Consider the following 21,281-nt stretch of genomic DNA (forward strand, 5'->3'; position numbering starts at 1 on the left):
TACTACCAAAGAGTTCATTCTGAGCCTCAACAGCCCGGTGCAGACTCCGTGGCCGTCAAGAAGGGTTAACCAGCCGGGAGGGCCCCCACGCGGGGCTGAGACCTCGAGTCGGGGGCCACAGGTTAACCGTCCGGGAATGGGCTCTAGGGGGGCGGGTCTTCGGGGCGGGGCGTGCCCTCCACAGCAGCGATCGGACTGGGGTGTTAACCGCCCGCGAGGAGCCCCCCGTGGGGGCGTGGCCACGGGGCGGGGCGCGACCTAGGGCGGCGACGAGAGGGTTAACCGCCCCGGCGGGCCCCCGTGGGGGCGGGGCCCGGGGCGGGGCGAGACCGGGGGAGGTGCTGGAGGCGGAAGCTGCCGGCAGTCTGCGCCCGGCGCGGCTCGGCTACCCTCGGCTGAGCTCCTGCTGAGGGCCGGTGACCTCCGGGCCTGGGAAGCCAAGCGAGGTTCGGGAGCGGTGACGGGGCACGGGGTGGGGAAAGGGGATGGCCCTGGAGAGGTCCAAAGGGGGCGAACTCGTGAGAGTCTCGGGAGACCGGGACAGATGGGCGAGGGCAAGGTGATGGGCCTAAGAGCTTTCGGGGAGCCAAGAGGGAGGGGAGGGGAGAAGTGGTGGGCAAACATGCGTGAAAGGATGGGGGCGCCTGGGCGAGGACCCGCCGCCAGGATCCCGCACTTGAAACCCTCTTTTCTCCCAACTCCTCTCTAGGTCAATCCCGAGCCGGAGCTCAACTTTGAGAAGAGAGGCGCCCCAGCAAGACTCGGGGATTCCTTCAGCTCCTCACCTCCATGGGCCAGACGGCCCTGGCAGGGGGCAGCAGCAGCACCCCCACCCCACAGACCCTGTACCCTGACCTCTCTTGTCCCGAGGGCTTGGAGGAGCTACTGTCTGCTCCCCGTCCTGATCTGGGAGCCCAACAGCGGCACGGCTGGAACCCCAAGGACTGCTCAGAGAACATCGAGGTCAAGGAAGGGGGGTTATGCTTTGAGCGGCGGCCCGTGGCCCAGAGCACTGACGGGGCCCGGGGTAAGAAAGGCTACTCGAGGGGCCTGCACGCCTGGGAGATCAGCTGGCCCCGGGAACAGAGGGGGACCCACGCCGTGGTGGGCGTGGCCACGGCCCTCGCCCCGCTGCAGGCTGACCACTATGCGGCGCTGCTGGGCAGCAACAGCGAGTCGTGGGGCTGGGACATTGGGCGGGGGAAGCTGTATCATCAGAGCAAGGGGCCCGGGGCCCCCCAGTATCCAGCCAGACCTCATGGTGAGCAGCTGGAGGTGCCGGAGAGGCTGCTGGTGGTTCTGGACATGGAGGAGGGAACTCTAGGCTACGCTATTGGGGGCACCTACCTGGGGCCAGCCTTCCGCGGACTGAAGGGCAGGACCCTGTATCCGGCAGTAAGCGCTGTCTGGGGCCAGTGCCAGGTCCGCATCAGCTACCTGGGCGGAAGGAGAGGTGAGCCGTGGGGCAGGTGTGGGGAGAATGTTCTGTTACTGGTGGCTGTGGTTTGGGATGGAAGCTCGCTCGACACCTTATAAGAGCAGAGGGAATGGGCCTTCAGGTCACCTGCCTCCTACTTCTATTCAGTGCGGGGAACGGCGAAAGGGCTTCACAGCTGTTACTTAACTATCTTCCCAGCAGCAGTGGAGACGAGAGTGAGGCTCGGAAAAGCCATTTGCTACTTAGAGGGAGGCACTCCAGGGATGAGGGCTTTTACAGCAGGTATCAGCTCCTGGAGCAAGAGATGGCACAGGGTTAAATGGGTACTGGGCGAGGTGTAGGAAGAGGATGGGCAGTGCCAAGCACCCAGGGTGTGGACCAGATCCCCTGGGCTCTGACCTGTCTGTGCTACTTCCGTCCTTGGACCCCAGGAAGGGGCCTTTGAGGCCCTGGGCATCTGGAAGGAGAGTAGGCAAGGAGGCAGGGCCTTCGGGTGGGGCCTCTTCTAGAAAGGATGGGGCCAGGGCTCCGGACTGATGGAACTTCACTGTGCCCTGCAGTTGCAGTCTTCAGCAGAGGGTGGGTACCTCTCCTTCCCTCCTCCGTGGTGAGCTATTTGAATGAGGAGCACCATCATTCCTTTCACCTCATCAGCCCCCCAGCTCCAAGGCTCTATGGAATCAAAGCCTGGACTAGCTCTGCCATAGTCCAAGCTTCCTTGGCCTGTTGCTTAGTGGGGAGCCTTAGCTAGAGCTTCACCCACAGCGGACTGGGGATGTGTGCAATCTGTGACGCCTCCCACTGCAAGAACAGGTGCAGAGCTTCAGGGTGCCTTAGATCTCCCCCTCAACCAAGACTCAGAGCAGGAAAGCAGAAGGGAACTCGGGCAGGACCCTGTAGTGTGAGGAGGTCTGGCTGGTGGCTGCACCCCAACTTACCTTCCCCTCCTTCTCTCCCCGCCAGCGGAGCCACACTCCCTTCTGCACCTGAGCCGCCTGTGTGTGCGCCACACCCTGGGGGATACCCGGCTTGGCCAGGTGTCTGCTCTCCCCTTGCCCCCCGCCATGAAGCGTTACCTGCTCTACCAGTGACTCCTGTGAAGGCAGATGGTGCTGGGGCCTCAAGGCCACCGCTCCCCTGGGGGCTGGGGAGGAGCCACCGCCAGCCTGGACCAGCTGCTTAAAGCCAGTGAGGCGGGGCCCCTACCCCAACCCAGGCTCTGGGGATCCAACAGCCCCCGAGCCGCCCAGAGTGGGGGGCAGGAGGGAGCCCCTATTCGAGGCTATGGCCGCCTGGTACGCAAGACATTTTTTCAAGTAAAAACAGTTAAGAGATGTGCTATTGTAGAAACCTGTTTGTGCTATTTTTCTGTACAAGTGTCCTGGGGCTGCCTCAAAAAGGACAAAGAGGATATGGGCAAGTACAGCGAAGAAGGACACGCCACAAGGCTCAGTGCCAGGTGTTTATTTCCCCCCACACGCGGGATTGCTCACACACACACACCACACATGGGCGCTGGTACCATGGGAGAAAGCAGCCCCTCTGGCCTCTGAGGGGAGGACAGGGTTTTCTCTCAGCCCCCGGCCTCAGGGAGTGAGATGGGAGAAGAGGATGGCTTCTCTCCTGCCCTCACTGGGGACGCTGAGGGGGCTCACGAGCAAATTCCACCCCTTCTGCCTCTCAGCCAAGGAGAAGCCACCTTGGTGACATGTTTCGTTCTGACCATTACAGTTCTGTAGAGAAGGGATGGACCTGGTCCCAACATTACAGGGCAAGGTGTAAACGGTGAGGAAGACGTATACTTCGGCCACAAAGGGGGCAGGTGACACCATCAGAAGCAAGTGCGGGGTAGGGGGTGGAGGGGAACACAGTTACTGAGCTTCTGAGCTACTAGTCCCTGACTTAGGAAGAACAGGGGAGATGGACGGGCTTATTGTTTGGCATTGATGATCTCCACAAACTCGGGCTTGAGAGAAGCCCCGCCCACGAGGAAGCCATCCACATCAGGCTGGCTTGCCAGCTCCTTGCAGGTTGCTCCAGTCACAGAACCTGGGAAGGGAGAAGAGAGAGGAAATGGGCAGGGATGGGATAGGAGGGCCGAGTCCACCCCTATCTCAGGCGGGAGCCAAACCCACTTACCTCCATAAATGATACGGGTGCTCTGAGCCACCGCGTCAGAGACGTTGGACTTAAGCCATCCCCGGAGCTTCTCGTGTACTTCCTGGGCCTAGAAGAAGCCAGATGAAGTAAGCCTTTTCCTGCCTCTCTCACTCAAAGGCTAAAAGACCCTGGGCCCCAGTGAAGAGAGGCAGTGTGGTTTTGGGGCAAGAACCCTGAGATCTGAGTCAGAATACCATAGCTCCAGTCCCATCTAGACCCTGGAATGGATGTCCTTGGACAAGTCACTCTCCTTGTGCATGGGGCTCCCCTGAGTGCGGGTTCTCGCCCCCTCCCAAAGCCAGGCAATGAGGCCGAAGCGCCTGAGCCCCCAGACGCCCCTGGAACGTTGCTACAATCAGGGGGGTCACTGATTATAGGTCACTGCATGCCTGGGTGATCAGCTGGCCCCGGGAACAGAAGGGGACCCACGCCGTGGTGGGCGTGGCCATGGCCCTCGCCCCGCTGCAGGCTGACCACTATATTATTATTATTATTTTTAGGTATTTTATTTTTTATCTTAAAGTAATCTCTACACCCAACATGGGGCTCGGACTCCCGACCCCAAGATCAAGAGTCACATGCTCTACCTACTGAGCCAGACAGGTGCCCTGGGGGCTCCGGTCTTTAAAATTAGGGGTTGGCTCAGATGATCTGTGTTGCAGTCCAGTCCTACCGAGGCAGGTAGGGGAGAGGCAGAGCTCCTGGGCTCGGTTACCTGTTGGGGTGTTGCAGTCTTGCCAGTCCCAATGGCCCATACAGGCTCATAGGCCAGGACAACCTTGCTCCAGTCCTTCACATTATCTGTGGGACAGATCACAGATGAATGGTGAACTAGGAGGAGCTAGCCAGCCCATTGCCCACGGAATGAAGAACGATGGTGGCCTAATGCCCCCTGGTGGCTGTGGGAGGAACTCCAAGTGGCATCTATACCATCTGGGCAGGAACAGATGTGATATGAAGGATGCAAGGGTCCTCCCCCTCCCCCTTCCTTTCCTGTATCAGCACAGGATGGGGATCAAGTCAGGCCGCAGGGCATCTGACCCCACCCTCTGTGCCCCCGTAGCCCTGGCCAGGCTCAAAGGTCCCCTTCTCCAGAGTTACCTGCGATGACCTTGGTTTGCTCGAAAACAACCTTCTCAGTGATGCCAGCTTCCCTCTCATCTAGCTTCTCCCCAATGCAGGCGATTACTCCAAGTCCCTCTGCCAGGGCATGGGCCACTTTCTGTCCAATCAGCTGTGGACGAACAGATTTGGTGAGCCACCCCTCTTGGAGTAAGGCAGCATTTACCTCCCCTCCTGGTTACTAACCTCATCTGACTCTCCAAAGACATGCCTTCTTTCTGAGTGCCCCAGGACTACCCATGTGGCTCCACAGTCTTTGATCATGCCAGGGCTAAAGGATGAGAGAAAGCCAGGCTTCAGCAGAGAGCCCACCCTGTGACTTTCCCCTCAATGAGGGAAGCGAGGGCAGGGTCCCCACGCGCACCCCTCCTGCCTGCATCTCACCTGATCTCCCCAGTAAAGGCCCCATTCGTCACTTTGTAGCAGTTCTGCGCGGCCACAGCAATCTTGGCATCCAGCTTCTGCCGGGCAAAGTCGATGTAGGCGGTGGGGGGTGCACAAACCACTTCTGGAGAGGAGACATGATGGCGCAAGGGGATGAGGTCACAAGGAAGTCATTCTCCAGACTCCCTCCAGTGTTCTGGAGTCCCCTCGCCTTCACCTGATTTCTCAGTTCTGCCTTCCACCCCTTTTCACTCCAGCAAGATCATCTTTGTCCACTTCCCAGCCCAGGCTGGGCCTGTACCCAACTCCTTGAGCCTTCCAAGTGTCCCTGGGAGGCCATGGCCCTCGCCCTGCCCTCTGCTCTTTAACAGTTGTGGTTCTGATTTCCCCAGGCTATTCTGGGCCTGGGCACCTCCTAGACTCAGCATTCTCTTGGAGCCAACAACGCCTCCCTTTCTAAAATAGCCCATTCCTACCACCCCCAGGCAAGGCTTTTTAGCAAAAGCAGAAGGAGCCAACTCCTGGGGTTTGTATTGGGGTCTTTGGGGGAATAAACCAGGGCCTCTTTGGATCAGGCCGGTGTTTCTGTGATTTAGGGGGGTGGGAGGGTTAAGGGGAGAGGACAGCACTCTTTGCCTGTGGGTGGCAGGGAGCTGATCAGCTCAACGAAGCCTTGCGCTTTCCCGTTTCCAGCCTGCAGCTCCTCATTCCCCAATAGACCATCTTGTTTGACACCTGCTCAGCCCCTTCGTCGGAAGGCAGGCGCCATCCGGGCCGGCGACGGTAAAGGATAGAGCCGGGGAGCTCAGGAGACCACCGCCGCCCGGCTGGGGGACTCGGCCCGCCCAGCGAGGCGCGGGGAGGAGTCGCGGGCTACGTGCGGCGGCGCACGGAGCAGACGGCCGAGGGGGCAGGTAGCTGGATCCCCGCACGCAGGCTCAGCCTCCTCCCCCACACGCCGGGGCTGTCGCCGGCCTCCCGTGATCGTCCGCAGGGGCTCCGCTCCCATGCCCGGCTCCTGTCGGGTGCGGCCCCGGTCCGTGCCCCGGGGCCATCTTCGCCCACGGTGACCCAAGAAATCCTCCCCCGCCCCATGGCCGGAGGGCACCATTACATGTGGCCCCGCCTTCCCCCCCCGACACACCCCGGGTATTGCGGCTGCGAGGCCCCGGCGCGGCGGGGTCAAAGTCCCGAGCCCCAGCAGCCCTCGTGCCCAGCCCTGCATCCAGGTCCGCGCGGACGCCCGGCTAAGAGGGCTCGGGAGAGGGCGCCGCCACGCCCGACCTCCCCCCACCCCCGGCCGCGGCCCCGGCCCCGGCCCCGCGAGGGCTTACCGGTGTCGGCCGGCACCTTGGCCGCGTTCAGAGTGGTGATGAGTTCCCCCAGGTTCTTCTTCCGCCCGTTCATCTTCCAGTTTCCCCCGACGAAGAACTTCCTGGAGGGCGCCATGGCGCTGGAGCCGACACACTGAAGGTCAGACGCACCGCGCAGCCGCTGCCACTGGCCGCTTATGTAGAGCGCGGTGAGGCAGAACTCCGCCTCCTCCCCGCCCTCGGCCATGGTTAGCCCGGCCCCCCGCCTGGCAGCCCCGCCCGCCGCCCGCCTGGCAGCCCCGCCCGGCGCTCACGCCCGCCGCCGCTGCAGCAATGCTCTGACGTGACCCCCCCGATTGTAGCAACGTTCCAGGGGCGTCCAGGACTCAGGCGCTTCGGCCCCATGGCCTGGCTTTTGGGAGGGGGCGAGAACCCGCACTCAGGGGAGCCCCACTTCACGACCACAGACCCCCAGAGGGCCAGGGGTACTTCCAAGGGGAGCTTGGGCTCCGACTGCGTGGCCTGAGATGGCACGGGACCGAGGGAGCTCTGAGGGGGCATCTCCAGCTGAGAAAAGGACCTCCCTTCCCCCGTCGGAGCAGCTGCATCCCTGACTGCCGGGCGGGCACCTTTGACCTACCGGGGGAGGGCGGTCCTACAGTTACGGGCCGGTCGCAGGGTTCAGAGGGGGAGGACGGCCCGCACTGGCTCGAACTGTGCAGGCAGTTCGGACCCCCCGCACGCCCCCCGCCCCGGGGTGTCCCACTCTCCGCTCCAGCTGGCCCACCCGAGAGGGTGGCTGCAGGGCCTAGGGCACCCGAGACAGTTGGGAAATACCCCCTTGGGACCCCTCCGGGGCGACTGCTGCAGGGAAGACAGAGTTCTCCACCCCCATCTTTGCTCTGTGTCACCCTACTCCACTGCCCCTGGTCTGACAGCCCCCACCCTTCAGCTTTTTTCTACTGCCCCAGTGCTGGCCCCACCTCATCTCACAGCCCATTTCCCAAGAGCTCTACAACTGGTGAAAGTAGAGAACTGCCCAGGGAGGGGGCAGAGACAGGCAAGGGGCAGAGGCCGCTCTCCTGCTAGCCCCAGGCAAGATCAGTCTCCCTCAGGGTACCAAACAGGACACGACTTAGCCATTGTACTTTTATTCACATCGTGTATTTTGGCATTTTCCAGAGAAGGGCAGGGAAGAGACAGGGTGGGGGAAAGACAGGCTGGAGGGCGAGGGGGATCCCCATTTCCCTCACAGCCCTCCTTGCCTGACCACACAGGGAGCAAACACAAAGAGGGAGGGGAGGCCCGGACGCCCCCTCCTGTGGAAGAGGCCGCACAAAGCTACACCCGCACGCACACACAAACAAGCCCCCCTCCACACCAGGGGCCGGCAGGATTACACAGAGAAGCAGAGCACTGTGGGTTCAAGGGGCGGGGAAAGCAACAATGTCTCCTCACAGACAGGTGGCCAGCCCCTCCCATCCCCTTCCTGCTCTATCCCCAAAGTCTCTCGAGTGTCCCCCGCTTTGCTTGGCCATTCTCCTATGGCCTCTAGCCTCTTCCCTGCTGCTGAGGACAAAAAGAAAAAGGGTACAGAGCAGGGGAGGGGGTGGCTGAAGTCCATCCCTCAGCCCCTGTCCCTCATGCCAGATGGTCCGTCCCCTGTCCTCAGCGGTAAGGGGTCAGGGCAGGCTCTTAGCTGGCCACTCTCTGGTAGAAGTAGATGTAGCCCAGGTCCTTAGGTGGCTTCTCGGAGGCACACACTTTCTGGTCATTGTAGATCACCCATCTGGGGAAGAGGGGAGGGGCAGGGTAGAGAAGGAAGAACAGACTGGGCAACCACTTTGCATCAACTTAGTCTCTGACATAGCCCCTGGAGTTGATCCCGGTGATTCCGGGCCAAAGGTTCCCAATGTTCTCAGCCTGGGCCCCCACACCTACAGGCTAGCTGCTACCTGCCTCAAGGGAGCATCCCAATCCCATTCCCTGCTCGAGTCTTCAAATCCTCCAGTCCCTCTACGGCCACCCCCACCCATTCCTGTCAGGCCCCGGTCCGCAAACTTTTTCTGGAAAGGGCCAGGCAGTAAGTAGTTTAGGTTTTGCAGGCCATCCGGTCTCTGACACAATTACTCAACTTTCCTGTTGCAGCGTGAAAACAGCCACGGACGATACATATATGAGTAAGTGTGGTTATGCTCGTTGAAACTTTACTTAGAAAAGCAGGTGGCCTTGGGCTGTCTGTCGTTTGCCGATCCCTGCTGTCAGGCGTTCTATCACTTTCTGCTGTCTCTACGCGCCCCCATCCAGCAGGCCTTTACCTTCTCCCGCAAATATTCTAAGGACTCCCAGGATGCCCCCACTCATCCCCACCAGCACTCCCCGGTTCAGAACGTACCCTGCCAGCCCCTCACCTGCCTTCCTTCTTGATGTGGCAGACATAGTGACCACACATGGTAGAGGTGCCCATGTGACTGATGAAGGCAAAGAGCTGATACTCTAGAGAAGACAAAGAGAGGGATCCCTGAGCGCCAGTGCAAAGATGCATCTAACAGCCCAAACTCAGGACACCAATCTCAGGGACTGGGGGGCAGCAACTGGGTCACAAGTCTGTCTCGGCCTCCTAGCAGCCCACCTTCCAAAGCCACGCCAGTGGAAAGAAGCTTCTGCCCCCTCTGCCCCCTGAGGGAAGCAGAGCTGCCTTGGAATGAGGAGCTGGTAGCAGACTGGCTAGATTCCGCCGGCCCATCCTGTTTCCCAGGGACACTCACTTCCAGGCCCATCCCGGACTTTAGGTCCTACTGGCACAGACTCGGAGATGGAGTCGGCAGCTGAGCGGCCCTCCGAGATGTCCATGGCGGCTTCTGCATCCAGGTCATCGATGTGACTGAAGATCCAGTCCACGGCCCTTTCTAAGCTATTGTTCTTGGAGAGGAGGGAAACATTACTCTTTCCAACAAGTTCAGGGCCAGAAAGACCACCAGTGAAGGCCTCCACTCCTTCAACACAGCCATAAAAGGGTGGAGCCCGAGCCTCGGCCGTCCCACACCAGTCGTCCTGGGTCTGGCTCACAAAGGATGGACCCTCACCCCCACCCGGTTCTTCCCCACCGGCCCCCGGTCCTCAGCCAGGGGCAGCCCATACCGTGGCCCGAAGAGCTTTCAGGGCCTGGTCCCGGGAGAAGCCCATGGAAACGATGGTGCTCACGCAGTCCTCCGGTGGGGGGTCAGCTGCTGCACTCGTGGAGCCAGGCCCGCTGGAGCCAGGCAGGATGAGGGGGTTTGCAAAATCTGCGGGGGTGAAGGGGTTGAAGTGTGTGTGGGAGGACAGGGGCCCCGTTCCACCCTGCCGCCCACCCCAGCCTACCTGGGTCGTCCATGTGTGACATGACCCAGTTCATGGCGGCCTCAGCCCCACTGTTGCCCGTGTAGTAGACAGCCTTGCGGCAGGCATCCATAGGGAAGCCCATCTCCACCAGCTGGATGATGACCGATTCGTCCAACATGGGTGCTGTGGGGGGAGAAGTGAGGGCACGGTGACCCAACTCCTTGGGCCACTATCTGCTCCTTCTGCCTCCCACAGTTCAGCCCTCTGGCCCTCTCCCAACACCCCCCCCCAACCCTGGTTCCATGCATTTCCTTTCCAAGGCCTGGCACCTTACTCCAGAACTAAAATGGCGACACGCCATAATGTGGGGGCCGCAGGACTACAGACACAGAACTGAGGCTAAAGCTCTCCCGTGGATCCCCTCCTCGCCCATTCTCACAGAATGGGCCCCGTTTCTGGAGTATGCTGCCTCTCCCCACCCCCATGCACTGAGGTGACAAGGGCAGAGAAGCAAGCGGCCAGGGCTACTGCCATCCACACAGAGAAAGTGGCGGGGAGTGCCCTAGTCGGCCCTCACGTCCATCAGGAGGGCAGGGGAAATTTGAAAGGGAGGACAGGAGAAACACGAAGGACAGGGTCAAGGGGAGGCAGGCAGAGAAGACCCCCATCAGCAAAGGAGAGAGACAGGCAGGAAGAAGAGTCACTAACATGTCGGAGAGGAGAAGTGAGGGGAGCAGAAGGAGTCTTCGTCTTCGTTGCCATAGAAACCAAGGCTACCTTTGGGCTCATCCGGAGTGACCAGGGGTGGGGCAATGTCAGGCAGCTCCTCCTCCCCAGGCTGCAGCCCTGTACCCCTCAACTGGGAGATGTCTAGCTCCTCTGGCATCTCAATGGACACATCTGTAATTGGAACGGTGGGAAAAGGGTCACCTCCCCAGCTCCCTGGGGCCCTCCCTGAGAAAGCACTTGGGGATCCTCAAGGCCCTGCCCCACACCTTGGCACTGCTCTGGAATAAGGAGCTGCTCAGAGCGGTACCAATCGCAGGGGTCCCCGTGTAATGTAATGGTGGGCCTGGGAATCAGGAGGCCTGGATTCTAGTCCTAGATCTGCCTCAGGTGCACTACGGACAAGGACGGGGGCCTCCAACTTGTACAACACAATGATCTCATACCTCTGTGGGTCTCGACTTATCTAGGACACGAAGTGAAATCAGGAGTTCTCAAAGTCATCAGGGGCTGTAAGACTCACGAGAACCGTTTCAAGATTATCTAAATGAGAACCTCTTACCAAGTACAAAAGTAAAACTATGAAAACCGCTTTTGGTTGTAATCATCACTGTAAAATCAAGTGTCTTAATATTTTTAGTCCGTGCTTTTCAAACTCGGCTCATTTTGAAACATTTAGGGTTATGTTTTCCTCCTTTGGAGAAAAGGTGGAGAATCACTAGTTTACACACGGTAAGGCCCCTTCTTTTTCTCGCATTTTCTGCGTAACCTCCCTCACTCGTCCCAGCCACCATACCCAGTTTCTTGGGCACCCAGTCTAAGCCGAAGGTGAACTTCTTGATCTGGATGACCAGGTAGTCAGGGAAAGAGGCAAATCGTGTGGTCCTAGGGAAGAGAGAATGTCCTGGTACCCAAAGAATCCCAAAGTTCTCCTCGCCTGAGACCCCCACCCTGGGGTTCAGCCTCTCGTGGGTAGAAGACCTGATAGCCCAGAAGATACTCCATATTCTTATCTTGCCCTGGGCAGGCATCAGAGCATCTGCAGACAAGGAGCGGCAGAAGCCGGGGTCCTGTCAAAGGTGGGGGAGGAGGGGAAATGGCTGAAATCCCTTGAGACCAAGTACTCTTTCAGATCTCAAGCTTATGCCAACGACAGAATGAGGCCCAAACTCAGGCCGTTTGCTAGAAATCCAAATTCTGTCCAAAACGGAGACTATGTGCCTTTGTTCTGCCAAGATTGAGGGCACGAGTGGACAGAAGCTGCACGAAAACGTGACCCTGTCCCACAGGAGGAGATGGGGTGATCGGGGCAGGACAAGGGAATGTGGCAATCATCCACGTCGACTGCTGTTGGGAACTCTCCCTTCCCTCGGGGCCAGATGATGAGCAGCCCCAACGGACATGGCCCTGAGACTCCAAACACGAAGGGCCGAAAGACTGAGAACGAGGCAGAGAGTATCTTTGGGGTCACCCTGAGAGCGGCCCGAAGCCTGAGGCGCAGACCAACAGGACTTACTTGACAGCTACTGATTTGGCCTGCAGGGCCGTGCTCCAGAAGTCGTCCACCTGCTCCGGGGCCCCATAGGCCTCCAGGCAGGAGCTGAAGGGCACCTGGGCCCGGACCAGCTCCGGTAGTGGTAACTTCTCCTCCTCGGCTTGCCGCCTCTTCTCCTCATACTCCAGAAGCTCCTCTGGTGGCAGAATTGGTGGGTGAGGCCTTCAGAGGCCACTGCCCCTTGCCCTCCTTAGTCTTGCCAGGCTGGCCCGATGGCCGTTGACTACGTCAGCTGCCCCGCCCCCTCCAAACCCCTGTGACACACACCCACGTATGATCTCGCCTCTCGTCCTCAGCACAGCGCTGACAAGCAAGGGTGACCCTACCTCCCCGAGATGGCCCCCGCTCCAGAACTCTGGCTGGGGGAGCAGGGCACACTGTGGGCTCTGCTCCCATAAGGTGTCCTAGCACCCCGCCTAGGCCTCACAGTCCCCCTGCACCCAGGCCTCGCCGAGAGCAACCTGCCTTTGTTAAGGGCTGCGTCCATGCGCACAGGCAGCTGCATGATGTAGTCCACTCGCTGGGTGTACTTCACCTTCTCTGTGGCCAGGCACTTGATCTTTTCCTCCACCAAGAAGCGGAACACCTCGTTAGGGTTTTCAGAGCTCCGACAATTCCTCTGTGGGAAAGAGGCAGCGTGGGGAGATCGGCACGGCCAGGAAAGGGGATGGGGGCCTGAAAGGGCCACTAGGGGGTCAGGGAGAGAGAGGAGAGGAAGGGAGTCTGCCCCTAGGAGGCATGCGGGTGCAAGAGTAGATCCTTCCCTAATCAACTCCCCCCCCCAGCCCCGGTGCCATCACGGCACTGGGAGACCGTGGGGGAACGTGTTGGTATTTTTCTCTATAGGCAATAAGCATCTTCATCTCATTTGCTCTGGGTGTACCCTTCATTGGGCTGCAAGCCCATCAGGTATAAGGATCACTGCTTAGCTTTCTCCTCAGGGAAGGCCCAGTGCACGCAGACCCCCGGGGCCCAGCGGCGGGGCTGGTTGGGGCTGACCGGACGGAATGGGCAGGGGGGAGAAGGGCGAGAGCTGCAGGCAGATGGAGGGAGTGCGGAGTGCCCTCCTTGCCGTCTGCCCAGCCCTTACCTCCACCATGTTGATGAGGTGAAGAAAGAACTCTTGGGCATCCTGCTGCCGGTTGGTGGAGAACTCAGGGTGACCCTTGCCAATGAGGGCCTTGAACATCCGAGGGGCAATGCCATCTTGAACTTCCTAGGCAGAGAGCCAGGGCAGCGATTCAGCTGGGGCTCAAGAGGCCACCAAGGGGCCTTGTTTAGACATCTCCCAGACCTGTCTCCCCTTAATTCCAGAGCCTGAAAGGGATAGCGTCCCAGACTCACCTTCTGTTCTGACACCTGCTCCCCATCGCCTGATTCCGGTGCTGGCTTGGAATATTCTCCCGAGAGCAGGCCATGGCCCAGTTTGGCCCTGCGTTAACATCCAAGAGAACCATTTAGCTTCAGCCCACTAATGATCATCTGACCTCTCTCTGTGCCTTTTCCGCCCCAACTCAACCCCTGCTTACAGCCCTTAGGCAACTCTCTACAGTGTGAAAAACCGCAGAGCCCCCAGGAGCCCAACTCAAGGCAGACAGCAGGGCCCGAGGCAAACATCCTACGCTGCTGCCCTCTCCAGGCGATCATGGAGAAGAGAAGGCATACAGGCTGCGAGGCTCTCGAGAAGCTTTGTACACGGGATCTGGCTACATACACCTGGGTGCTGAAGTCCTGGGTAGGGTCCGTCGGGGCATTCTGGAAGATCTTCTCCAGCTTATCCACATACCTAAGAGCCAAGGGAAGCATAATTGAAGGCGCGATGGCCTGGGATCCAAGGGAAAGGGGAGGGAGTATTATCCACTTGCTCAGGGAACGGACTCCCTCCAGAGTGGGGAGTTACGTGGTTCAACCACGAAGTCCCATTCCTTCCCATTTCTTCCCGGCCACCTGTCCTTCCTCCCCTTCTCAACTATGCCAGCATGTGGTGCACTCCGCTGCCTTCTCTCCCGGCCTCCTTCCCAGGAGCGAGCCAGGGGAGGGGAGAAGGCAGCCTGGGAGAAGGGCAAGGACAGTTCCCATTCTGTGGGACGGAATGGGTCAACATGTTGTTAAGTTTCCACATATGCATGGAGTCATTCTCAGTTAGAAGGCAGACTCCTTTCTGCTCAGAATGGGCCTTTTCTCTCTCCTGGTGTCCCAGGCTTTCCCCTCCCCTCCAAGGGCTACATGGCCACGGTAGGTCCTCATCTGCTGTCACTGGCCTGAAGTGAAGAGCACCTCCTCCCCCGCTGAGTCAGTCAGGAGGCCAGGGAGTGCCCTGGGGTTCAGTGTTCTGCCCTCGCTGGGGCCCATGGGGCCGGGGAACCGGGGCTGCTCTAACTGATGGGAGTACGCCAGCCACGGCGTCACAGGAACGAAGACCGAGCCAGAACACAGAAGTCCTGACGGTGGCTGAAGGAGGACTGTGCCAAAAGGCTGGCTACCGGCAGAGCTGTGGGGTCAGGGGTCCAGTCACGGGGAGGGGGTGCCACTCACTTCCTCTGGAAGTCGGGGATGCTGAAGAGCACCTGGACCACCGAGTTGAGGTAGCAGCTGTTACCCAGGTTCCGGATGCCCGTGTAGCCAGGCCCGAACAGGGGCTTCAGTGGCACACCTGACTCCTGGATCAGCTCCCATTCGCCAATCCGCTGGTTCATATCGATCTCCAGCTCTGTCATCGTCTTGTCCGTCTGCAAGGGAAGGGGCACTTCAGACACAGTGGGAAACTCAGTCCTGGATTTTTCACACCGATCCCTCACAGGGTCCAGGACAGTCCCCAGCTGGAGCTTCGAATGTGTTCAATTACGGACTCTCACACGGGAGACACACTGGATATCCCCAGTCCCAGTCCTGGAAGGCCACGAGTGATCGTCCCCGAGGCCTGTGAGCCATCAGGCCTCCGCTCTGGTGACAAGAAGAAATGAATGCGATTCCCTCTGCTTGAAGTGTTTTTCTCATTCCTTCTCACCCCTCAGCTCTGCACTCAAGCATCACTTCCTTCATCCCCTCGACCAGCCAGGTCCTCCTGCTGTATACCACTCCTGCAGCACCTGTCTCTGTCTCTCCCTTTTTTTTATTGAGTAGGCTCCACGCTGGGCGTGGAGCCCAACACGGGGCTTGAACTCACAACTCTGACATCAAGACCTGAGCTGAGATCAGAAGTCAGACGCTTAACCCACTGAGCCACCCAGACGCCCCTCTATATCTCTCTCACAGCACCCATCGGTTTGTGGTTATTCACTCATTTACCTGAGCACATGATAAATGTCCCTTTCCATCTAGACTGTAAGTCTCTGTCTTAGTCACACCGTGACTAGCACATAGTAGGTACTCAGCAGTATTCAGTGAATGAATAAATTATTCTAGAAGGTTTTTCAAAGGAAGCGCAAATGTCTCGGGGACTGGGATAACTGTGGCAGCTGCTGTGGACACGCTGCTTCAGCCTCAGGCGGGAAGCGCCCGGTGGGTGGGGATGAGGAGAATCTGAAGCTGGAGGGGACCTCACCTTCTGCATCTTTAGCATGTCGATGCCAAAGTGGGACAGGTGCTCAGCCAGGCTGGGGTCCAGGACCATGTCATCCTCGTCATAGGAGTACACGTCTAGGGCAGGAGGCAGGAGCAGGGTCAGAAGGGGTGGCTCTGGCCCGGCCTGGCCACCAATCCCACTCCCTGCCCCGAGGGGGCGCTGGTGGGACAGAAGGATGAGCCCGTAAAGGTAACCCTCTTGGCTGCCCTGAGTAGCAGCGAAGTCATGGGCCCTTCGGAGACTGGCTGGCTGGGAAGATGGGGTGAAAGAGCGCGAGGGCTGGAGTTACTTGTGACTCTACCACGCAGGGTAAGGTGCTAGGGTCCGATGGGTTTGGAAGGATACTCGCTAAACAGATAATGCTGGTTATGTAACCTCTAAAAAAGGGACTGGATTTCGGGGGTTAACTGAAGATTTAGTCTCATCTGCGGTATTTTCATTGTTTATCAAGAGAATGTACTGACGTGTTACTTGGGTCATACACAGTGAGTAACAGTTCAGACACACTTCAGCATGGAGGGAGCTGGAGGAGGGGAGGGGAGGGAGTACCAGCTCCGTCGGGTGTGATGGTGCCCAGCTTGACAGCTAACGGGTAGCCCGTCTCCCTGTAATGCTCCACAGCATGGTTGTTGCCCCCACTGCCATCGAAGTAGCGTCGGCCGCAGAGAATGGAGCCATCTGTCAGGTTGAGCCACAGGTTCTCTCTCATGTCACACTTGGAACACTTCCAGCCACTAACCCAGGAAGAAGAAAGTCAGCTGAGATAGGGGTCAGGGGTCATGGGATTGGCCCCCTGCCAGTCCAAGAGCTCTCTCTTCTCCTCTCCTCTAGACATCCCTTTGCTGAGTTCATCTTCCCTAGTCCCCCTCCTTAGCCTGCTCCTGACCCTCTCCCCACCAGAACCCCCTGTTCTGGGGGTTGTACCCCAAGGTGGAAGGGCCAGGCCTCACCAGGGAGGGATTCGAGAAGGGTTGTCCAGCTGCTTGAGGTTGAAGGCATGCTTAGACACCTGCCGTACTTCCCCATCCCAGGCCTGCACCTCCTGCTTGCGGAAGGCTGAGTCAGCCGACAGTAGGGCCTCCACCGCACTGGTCACCTGGGGGAAGCAGAGGGTCAGAGACGGTACCCAGCCCTCCCCTGTCCCCTGCCCCTCTAGCCCCTCAGTCTCCAGCTCTCCCGGGGCTTGCCCAAGACATCACTGCTCGGGCCCCACTTGCCCTAGAGACCCTGGTAGGGTGGGAAAGTATTCGTACCCGATCTCTGACGATGTCAGGCAGTCCCCCCAACCCATCCCGGGCAATCTCCAGGTAATCCGGCAAAATAACAATCTTCACATCCTCATCATATTCAAACTTCTCCTCGCTGAAGTCAAACCCGCCTTCCATGCCTGGTGAAACAGGGAAGAGGAGGGAGGGTAGGACAACCACCACAGGTAAATGTCCCTCCTCTGATACAGCATCTCACTGTGGGCCACTGATCAGGCCCATTCTTTTGGGGCTTTCCTAGAACGTCTAAGAGCGGGGAAGACCAGCTCAGGAAGAACAGGACTGTGATGGTGCTCACCAATAGCCAGCCGGGTGGGCTTCTTGCGGGGGGGGTCTCCCGTGCTTGTAGTGGTGTCCTCCTCTTTCTGCAATGACGCAGGAAGGGCCGGGATCAGCAAATGGGGAGGACAGATAGGACAGAGTGGGTTAATCTTAGAAGGGAACGGAGCTAAAAAAAATGGGTGCTGAGTTCTAATGATACCAACAGAAATAGGTGAGGGGGAAATTGAGGCCAATCGGAGGTCAGAACAGAAGAGACAGATTCAAAATGGAGGCCCAGGGGCCTGTGCCTGAATATCCCCAGGCCCTGCCCCAGCCCTGTCCCTACCGGGCGCCGGGTCCTCCGAAGGTGCAGGTAGACTCGCTGGCCTGTCTTGTTGAAATGTCTCTCCACATACTGTTTCCCAAAGCCCAGGAATGTGTTCATGCAGATGTAGAGGCCACCCTCAGACTCCTGCAGTACAAGAAGAAGCAGGGGAGAAAACACAGGGAGGATGAAGCCTGGTGGGGAAACCAAGACCTAGGGCCAGACACTGCTGGTTTCCAAAAGAAAAGCTCTGTTCTTCAACACCATGTGGCTCTTGGCAGTCATTTAGCCTTTTAGGACCCAGTACATGGCAAAAATTTTCCCCATTCTCCTATGACTTTGATAACAACCAAGGATACCAGGGGCTGAGCAACACCTGTCAGTCACCACTCCTCTTCCTTCTTGTTCCTTCTTTGGGCTTTGGAGCCTTCCAATCAATTATAGAGAACTCCCTTTATCTCTTTTTTTTAAGATTTTATTTACTTGAGAGAGAGAGAGTGCGAGCACACAAGCAGAGGGAGTGGGAGAGAGAGGGCAGGCTCCCCACTGAGCAGGTAGCCCAACAAAGGACTCGATCCCAGGACTCCGGGATCATGACCTGAGCCAAAGGCAGACTGAGTCATCCAGGCACCCCCCTTTACCTCTCTCCTTGAGGTAAATGGGAATCAAATACCATGGACTTCCAGTGCCAGTGATTATATTCAGAGGGAAAAGGGGTCCTTTCCTTGGAGAAGAAAGGCCTGCATGTCAGACACAGAACCTAAACCAGGGACACAATGACAAACCCTGCCTCATCTCCAGGACTCAGAAAACTTTCCGGACTGGAGGAGCCGAGATTCTAAAACTTGAACAATACACCCAGCTCCTGAGCTTGCCAGCAAGCCCAGACTTTTCCTTTACCACACCCTACTAGGTCGTCAAACCTTGGTCCACGCTGAGGCTTCTCCCTCCTTTCCTGCTAAAGCCTGGCTCCAGGGTAACAATGCCTTGTCTGGGGGCTCCTGGGTGGCTCAGTCGGTTAAGTGTCTGCCTTCGGCTCAGGTCAGGATCCCAGGGTCCTGGGATTGAGCCCCGCATCGGGCTCCCTGCTCCGTGGGAAGCCTGCTTCTCCTTTCCCACTCCCCCTGCTTGTGTTCCCTCTCTCGCTGTGTCTCTGTCAAATAAATAAATAATCTTAAAAACAAACAAACAAACAAACAAAACACTGCTATACCTGGGGCTGGGGCTCACTGCTATACCTGGGCCTAGTTTGACAGAGACATGAAGACCAGCATTCTCCAGCCACTACCCTGCTGCCTCCCTTCTGACCAATAACTAAATCCCCACTGACGTCCATCAACTGCCAACCTCAAAGCCATTCCCTCTGTAGAATAATCTAGCAACACCTGCTAAGACAGCTAAAATACATATAACCCAGGAAGAAAACAGGGAAAGACAAGGGTCCACCCTTAATCACGGCTAAGGAGGGAGGATGAGCTTCTCTAAAACAGAACAAGTCTGCCAGTGCCTTTGTGAATAGTGATGGATAAGGTGGAGGAGATAAGTGGAGAAAACAAGAGTCTTCCCTCAGATCCAAGCAACGACAGGCATCTTCTTCCTTGAATAAACGTCTCAGTGGCCTTGACAAATTCTCTGCTGTGATATGAAAAATAGGGCACTGTCTAAGGCAGTTAGTCCTTGGTCCCATAGATTGCTCTGTACCATTCCCTAGAACAGTGTGGATTACAATGTTGATGAGCAAATGGAACATTTTTCATCAGGGAAGTCAAATAAGCTCTCTTCCACCATGAACCCAATTTGAAGATAATCAAACACGCTGGTAGTTGGTTAAGAAAGCAACTAAGCCACACTGGAGATCTCCTGACTTGGGATGAGAGAAGGAAAGTATAACAAGCTTACAAAAACACCATTTGGATTATTCGAAGCAGTTACCAAGGAGAGACAGACAGGAATGTGAAGAGGGAGCCACTGACTTCTACCGTCTGTTGGTAATTAAGAAAAACCTTTCCCTCCTGAGGAAGACAGTGCTTCACCAAGCCCTGCACTTGATGAACTGGGTGGCATGTGGGAGCTCCGCGGTAACCGAACTCCTCTGTTGGAAATAAACGCTGGTTTCCCCAAGGCTTGGGAACCCTGGAGCTCTGCTCTGAGCCATCCTCTTTCAGCTCTGCCAAAGCCAGACTCCAGAGAAGCAGCACATTGTCTGAGGCTCAGATCAAAGCCTAGCAAACCAAGCAAACCACAAATCACAGTGATGATCCTGAAATGGGCCTTAGATCATGCTGCTATACTCAGCACTGGCGATGCATTAATGAAGCCTTTCCACTCTGACTTGCAGTTTTCCCAGCCATGAGCTGTTCTGGCTGAATACCCTGGGCAGGGCCCAGCGGCCGCTGGTCGGGAGGGGTAGAGAGGGGGGCGGATCCCAACCAGGCTGCTGCCCTCTCAGTTAAGACTCTGGCCAGGCCAAAGGCTAGTCTCCGCTTGAGGGTGACACAGGAAGGCAGAACTGCAGGAAGAGAGGTTCCGGGTGGAGCCTGCAAAACGTGAAGCATGGTGTGGGTGGAGGCTTTGTCTAACTAGTCAAGGGTGGGACCGGGATGGGAAAGGGGTCTTAGTATCCTTCACGAAAGACACCGTCTCTCTGGGAATACTTTTAAAAGGGTTCCCTCTGCTCTCTGTGATGGGCGGGAAAAAGAGAGGGGGCTGCAGTCACAGGTCACCTCAAAGGAGAAAAGACTAGAGCTTTCCTCCCTTCTTTCCTCTCCTCCCTACCACCAATGACCCACCTCCCCGCCCCCTGTCCACATTAACCATGGGTGGAGTCTCTCTAACTTGGCCCTTCTCAGAACTGGCCTTCTTCACGGTCCCTTCCAGACTACTAGGCGCCTACGAACTGCAGTCCCCACCCTCCAACCCTAACACCGGCCCCGAACAGTGCGGGGTCGCCCCATCCCTCCGGCACGAGACTACAAAACCCGGAGAGCCGTGCGCGGCAGGCAAGGCCAACTCCCAGGCTTTCGCAGGGGTCCACTTGGGGGATGTAGTCCGACGATCGGGATACGCCTCTGCCTTGGAACGGCAATGAGGGGAGAGAGAGACTACGATCCCCACAGTGCTCCACGAGACGGGGAACGGGTGAGGCGGGCGCGGTGCCTTCCGGGGGCGGTAGTCATACGACAGCTCCAGCTAACTGAATGCAACGGCAGGGAGGAGCGTGGAAGACTACAAGTCCCATGGTGCATCGCAGGGAGGCGGTAGCCCAAGCCTTGCAGGCCCCGGCAGAATGACCAGGGCGATGGAAGGAAGTCGTGCTCGCTGCGGGCGTGGGGAATGGGCTTACCGGTGTGTCGAAGGAGAAGGCGCACTCGTCTTTGTGGACCCGGTCTCCAGCCTTAGGAACCCGGATCGTCGGTAATACTGACAGCAGCGCCTCCTCACTCAGCTCCGCCATGACACCGGCAGCAGCTCCTCCACACAGCGGCTCCCACCGTTCCCAGTCCCCCACCCCCTAGGCTTGCCGTCCAATGAGCGCTACTCGTTAGGTGCATGCGCTAAAGGGAGGACGCGCGAGAATGGCAGTTGGACGCAGCCTGCCTACTAGTGCTCCGCCCTCTGCCCTACTCTTGGCTAACGCCAATGAAAAGCCCTTCTAATGCAACCGATGGTCGAAAGAACCAATCCCACGCTCCCAAGGGCAGAGCGCATGTAGAGCAGCGAGGTGGGTCCCCGAGTTTTGGATGCTCGGACTCTGGGAGCCCTACAGTCCCTTCGCGTGCCTTCTATCAAAGAGCAGAAACTGACGGTTGTTTAAACCAATCAATCCCAGAAACTTTCCTGGGT

At 58.0% G+C, this 21,281-nt stretch overlaps 3 protein-coding genes across 4 annotated transcripts; 1 reads left to right on the plus strand and 2 right to left on the minus strand.

Annotated features, from left to right (window-relative positions):
• The first annotated feature begins 315 nt into the window (after positions 1–315).
• Positions 316–2,798, plus strand: SPSB2 (splA/ryanodine receptor domain and SOCS box containing 2). The gene is made up of 3 exons (XM_045873943.3): positions 316–446; positions 710–1,453; positions 2,402–2,798. Exons 2-3 carry the CDS (start codon positions 790–792, stop codon positions 2,527–2,529), a joined length of 792 nt encoding a protein of 263 aa, XP_045729899.1. The 5' UTR covers positions 316–446; positions 710–789; the 3' UTR covers positions 2,530–2,798.
• Positions 2,799–2,887: 89 nt separating this feature from the next.
• TPI1 (triosephosphate isomerase 1) lies at positions 2,888–6,679 on the minus strand. Its single transcript, XM_045873944.1, has 7 exons — positions 6,439–6,679; positions 5,105–5,228; positions 4,907–4,991; positions 4,700–4,832; positions 4,314–4,399; positions 3,578–3,665; positions 2,888–3,487 (listed from the first exon to the last, which is right to left on the minus strand). Exons 1-7 carry the CDS (start codon positions 6,662–6,664, stop codon positions 3,369–3,371), a joined length of 861 nt encoding a protein of 286 aa, XP_045729900.1. The 5' UTR covers positions 6,665–6,679; the 3' UTR covers positions 2,888–3,368.
• Positions 6,680–7,552: 873 nt separating this feature from the next.
• Positions 7,553–21,216, minus strand: USP5 (ubiquitin specific peptidase 5). 2 transcript variants are annotated; one of them, XM_045873945.3, is made up of 20 exons: positions 20,782–21,216; positions 17,460–17,585; positions 17,151–17,217; positions 16,841–16,974; positions 16,538–16,683; positions 16,137–16,321; positions 15,567–15,661; positions 14,558–14,751; positions 13,737–13,808; positions 13,367–13,454; positions 13,113–13,238; positions 12,488–12,641; positions 11,984–12,158; positions 11,264–11,352; positions 10,450–10,641; positions 9,781–9,924; positions 9,559–9,704; positions 9,186–9,339; positions 8,829–8,913; positions 7,553–8,206 (listed from the first exon to the last, which is right to left on the minus strand). In XM_045873945.3, the coding sequence occupies exons 1-20, from the start codon at positions 20,890–20,892 to the stop codon at positions 8,113–8,115; spliced, it is 2,577 nt and encodes an 858-aa protein (XP_045729901.1). In that variant the 5' UTR covers positions 20,893–21,216; the 3' UTR covers positions 7,553–8,112. The 2 variants fall into 2 exon arrangements, with proteins under 2 accessions (XP_045729901.1, XP_045729902.1); XM_045873946.3 differs by having other exon boundaries at positions 10,519–10,641; positions 20,782–21,214.
• Between the last annotated feature and the right edge of the window lie 65 nt (positions 21,217–21,281).

Source organism: Mirounga angustirostris, unplaced genomic scaffold (genome assembly GCF_029215605.1).
Source record: "Mirounga angustirostris isolate CCGP_5_RB_7025 unplaced genomic scaffold, mMirAng1.0.hap1 SCAF_5, whole genome shotgun sequence".
Classification (NCBI taxonomy): domain Eukaryota; kingdom Metazoa; phylum Chordata; class Mammalia; order Carnivora; family Phocidae; genus Mirounga; species Mirounga angustirostris.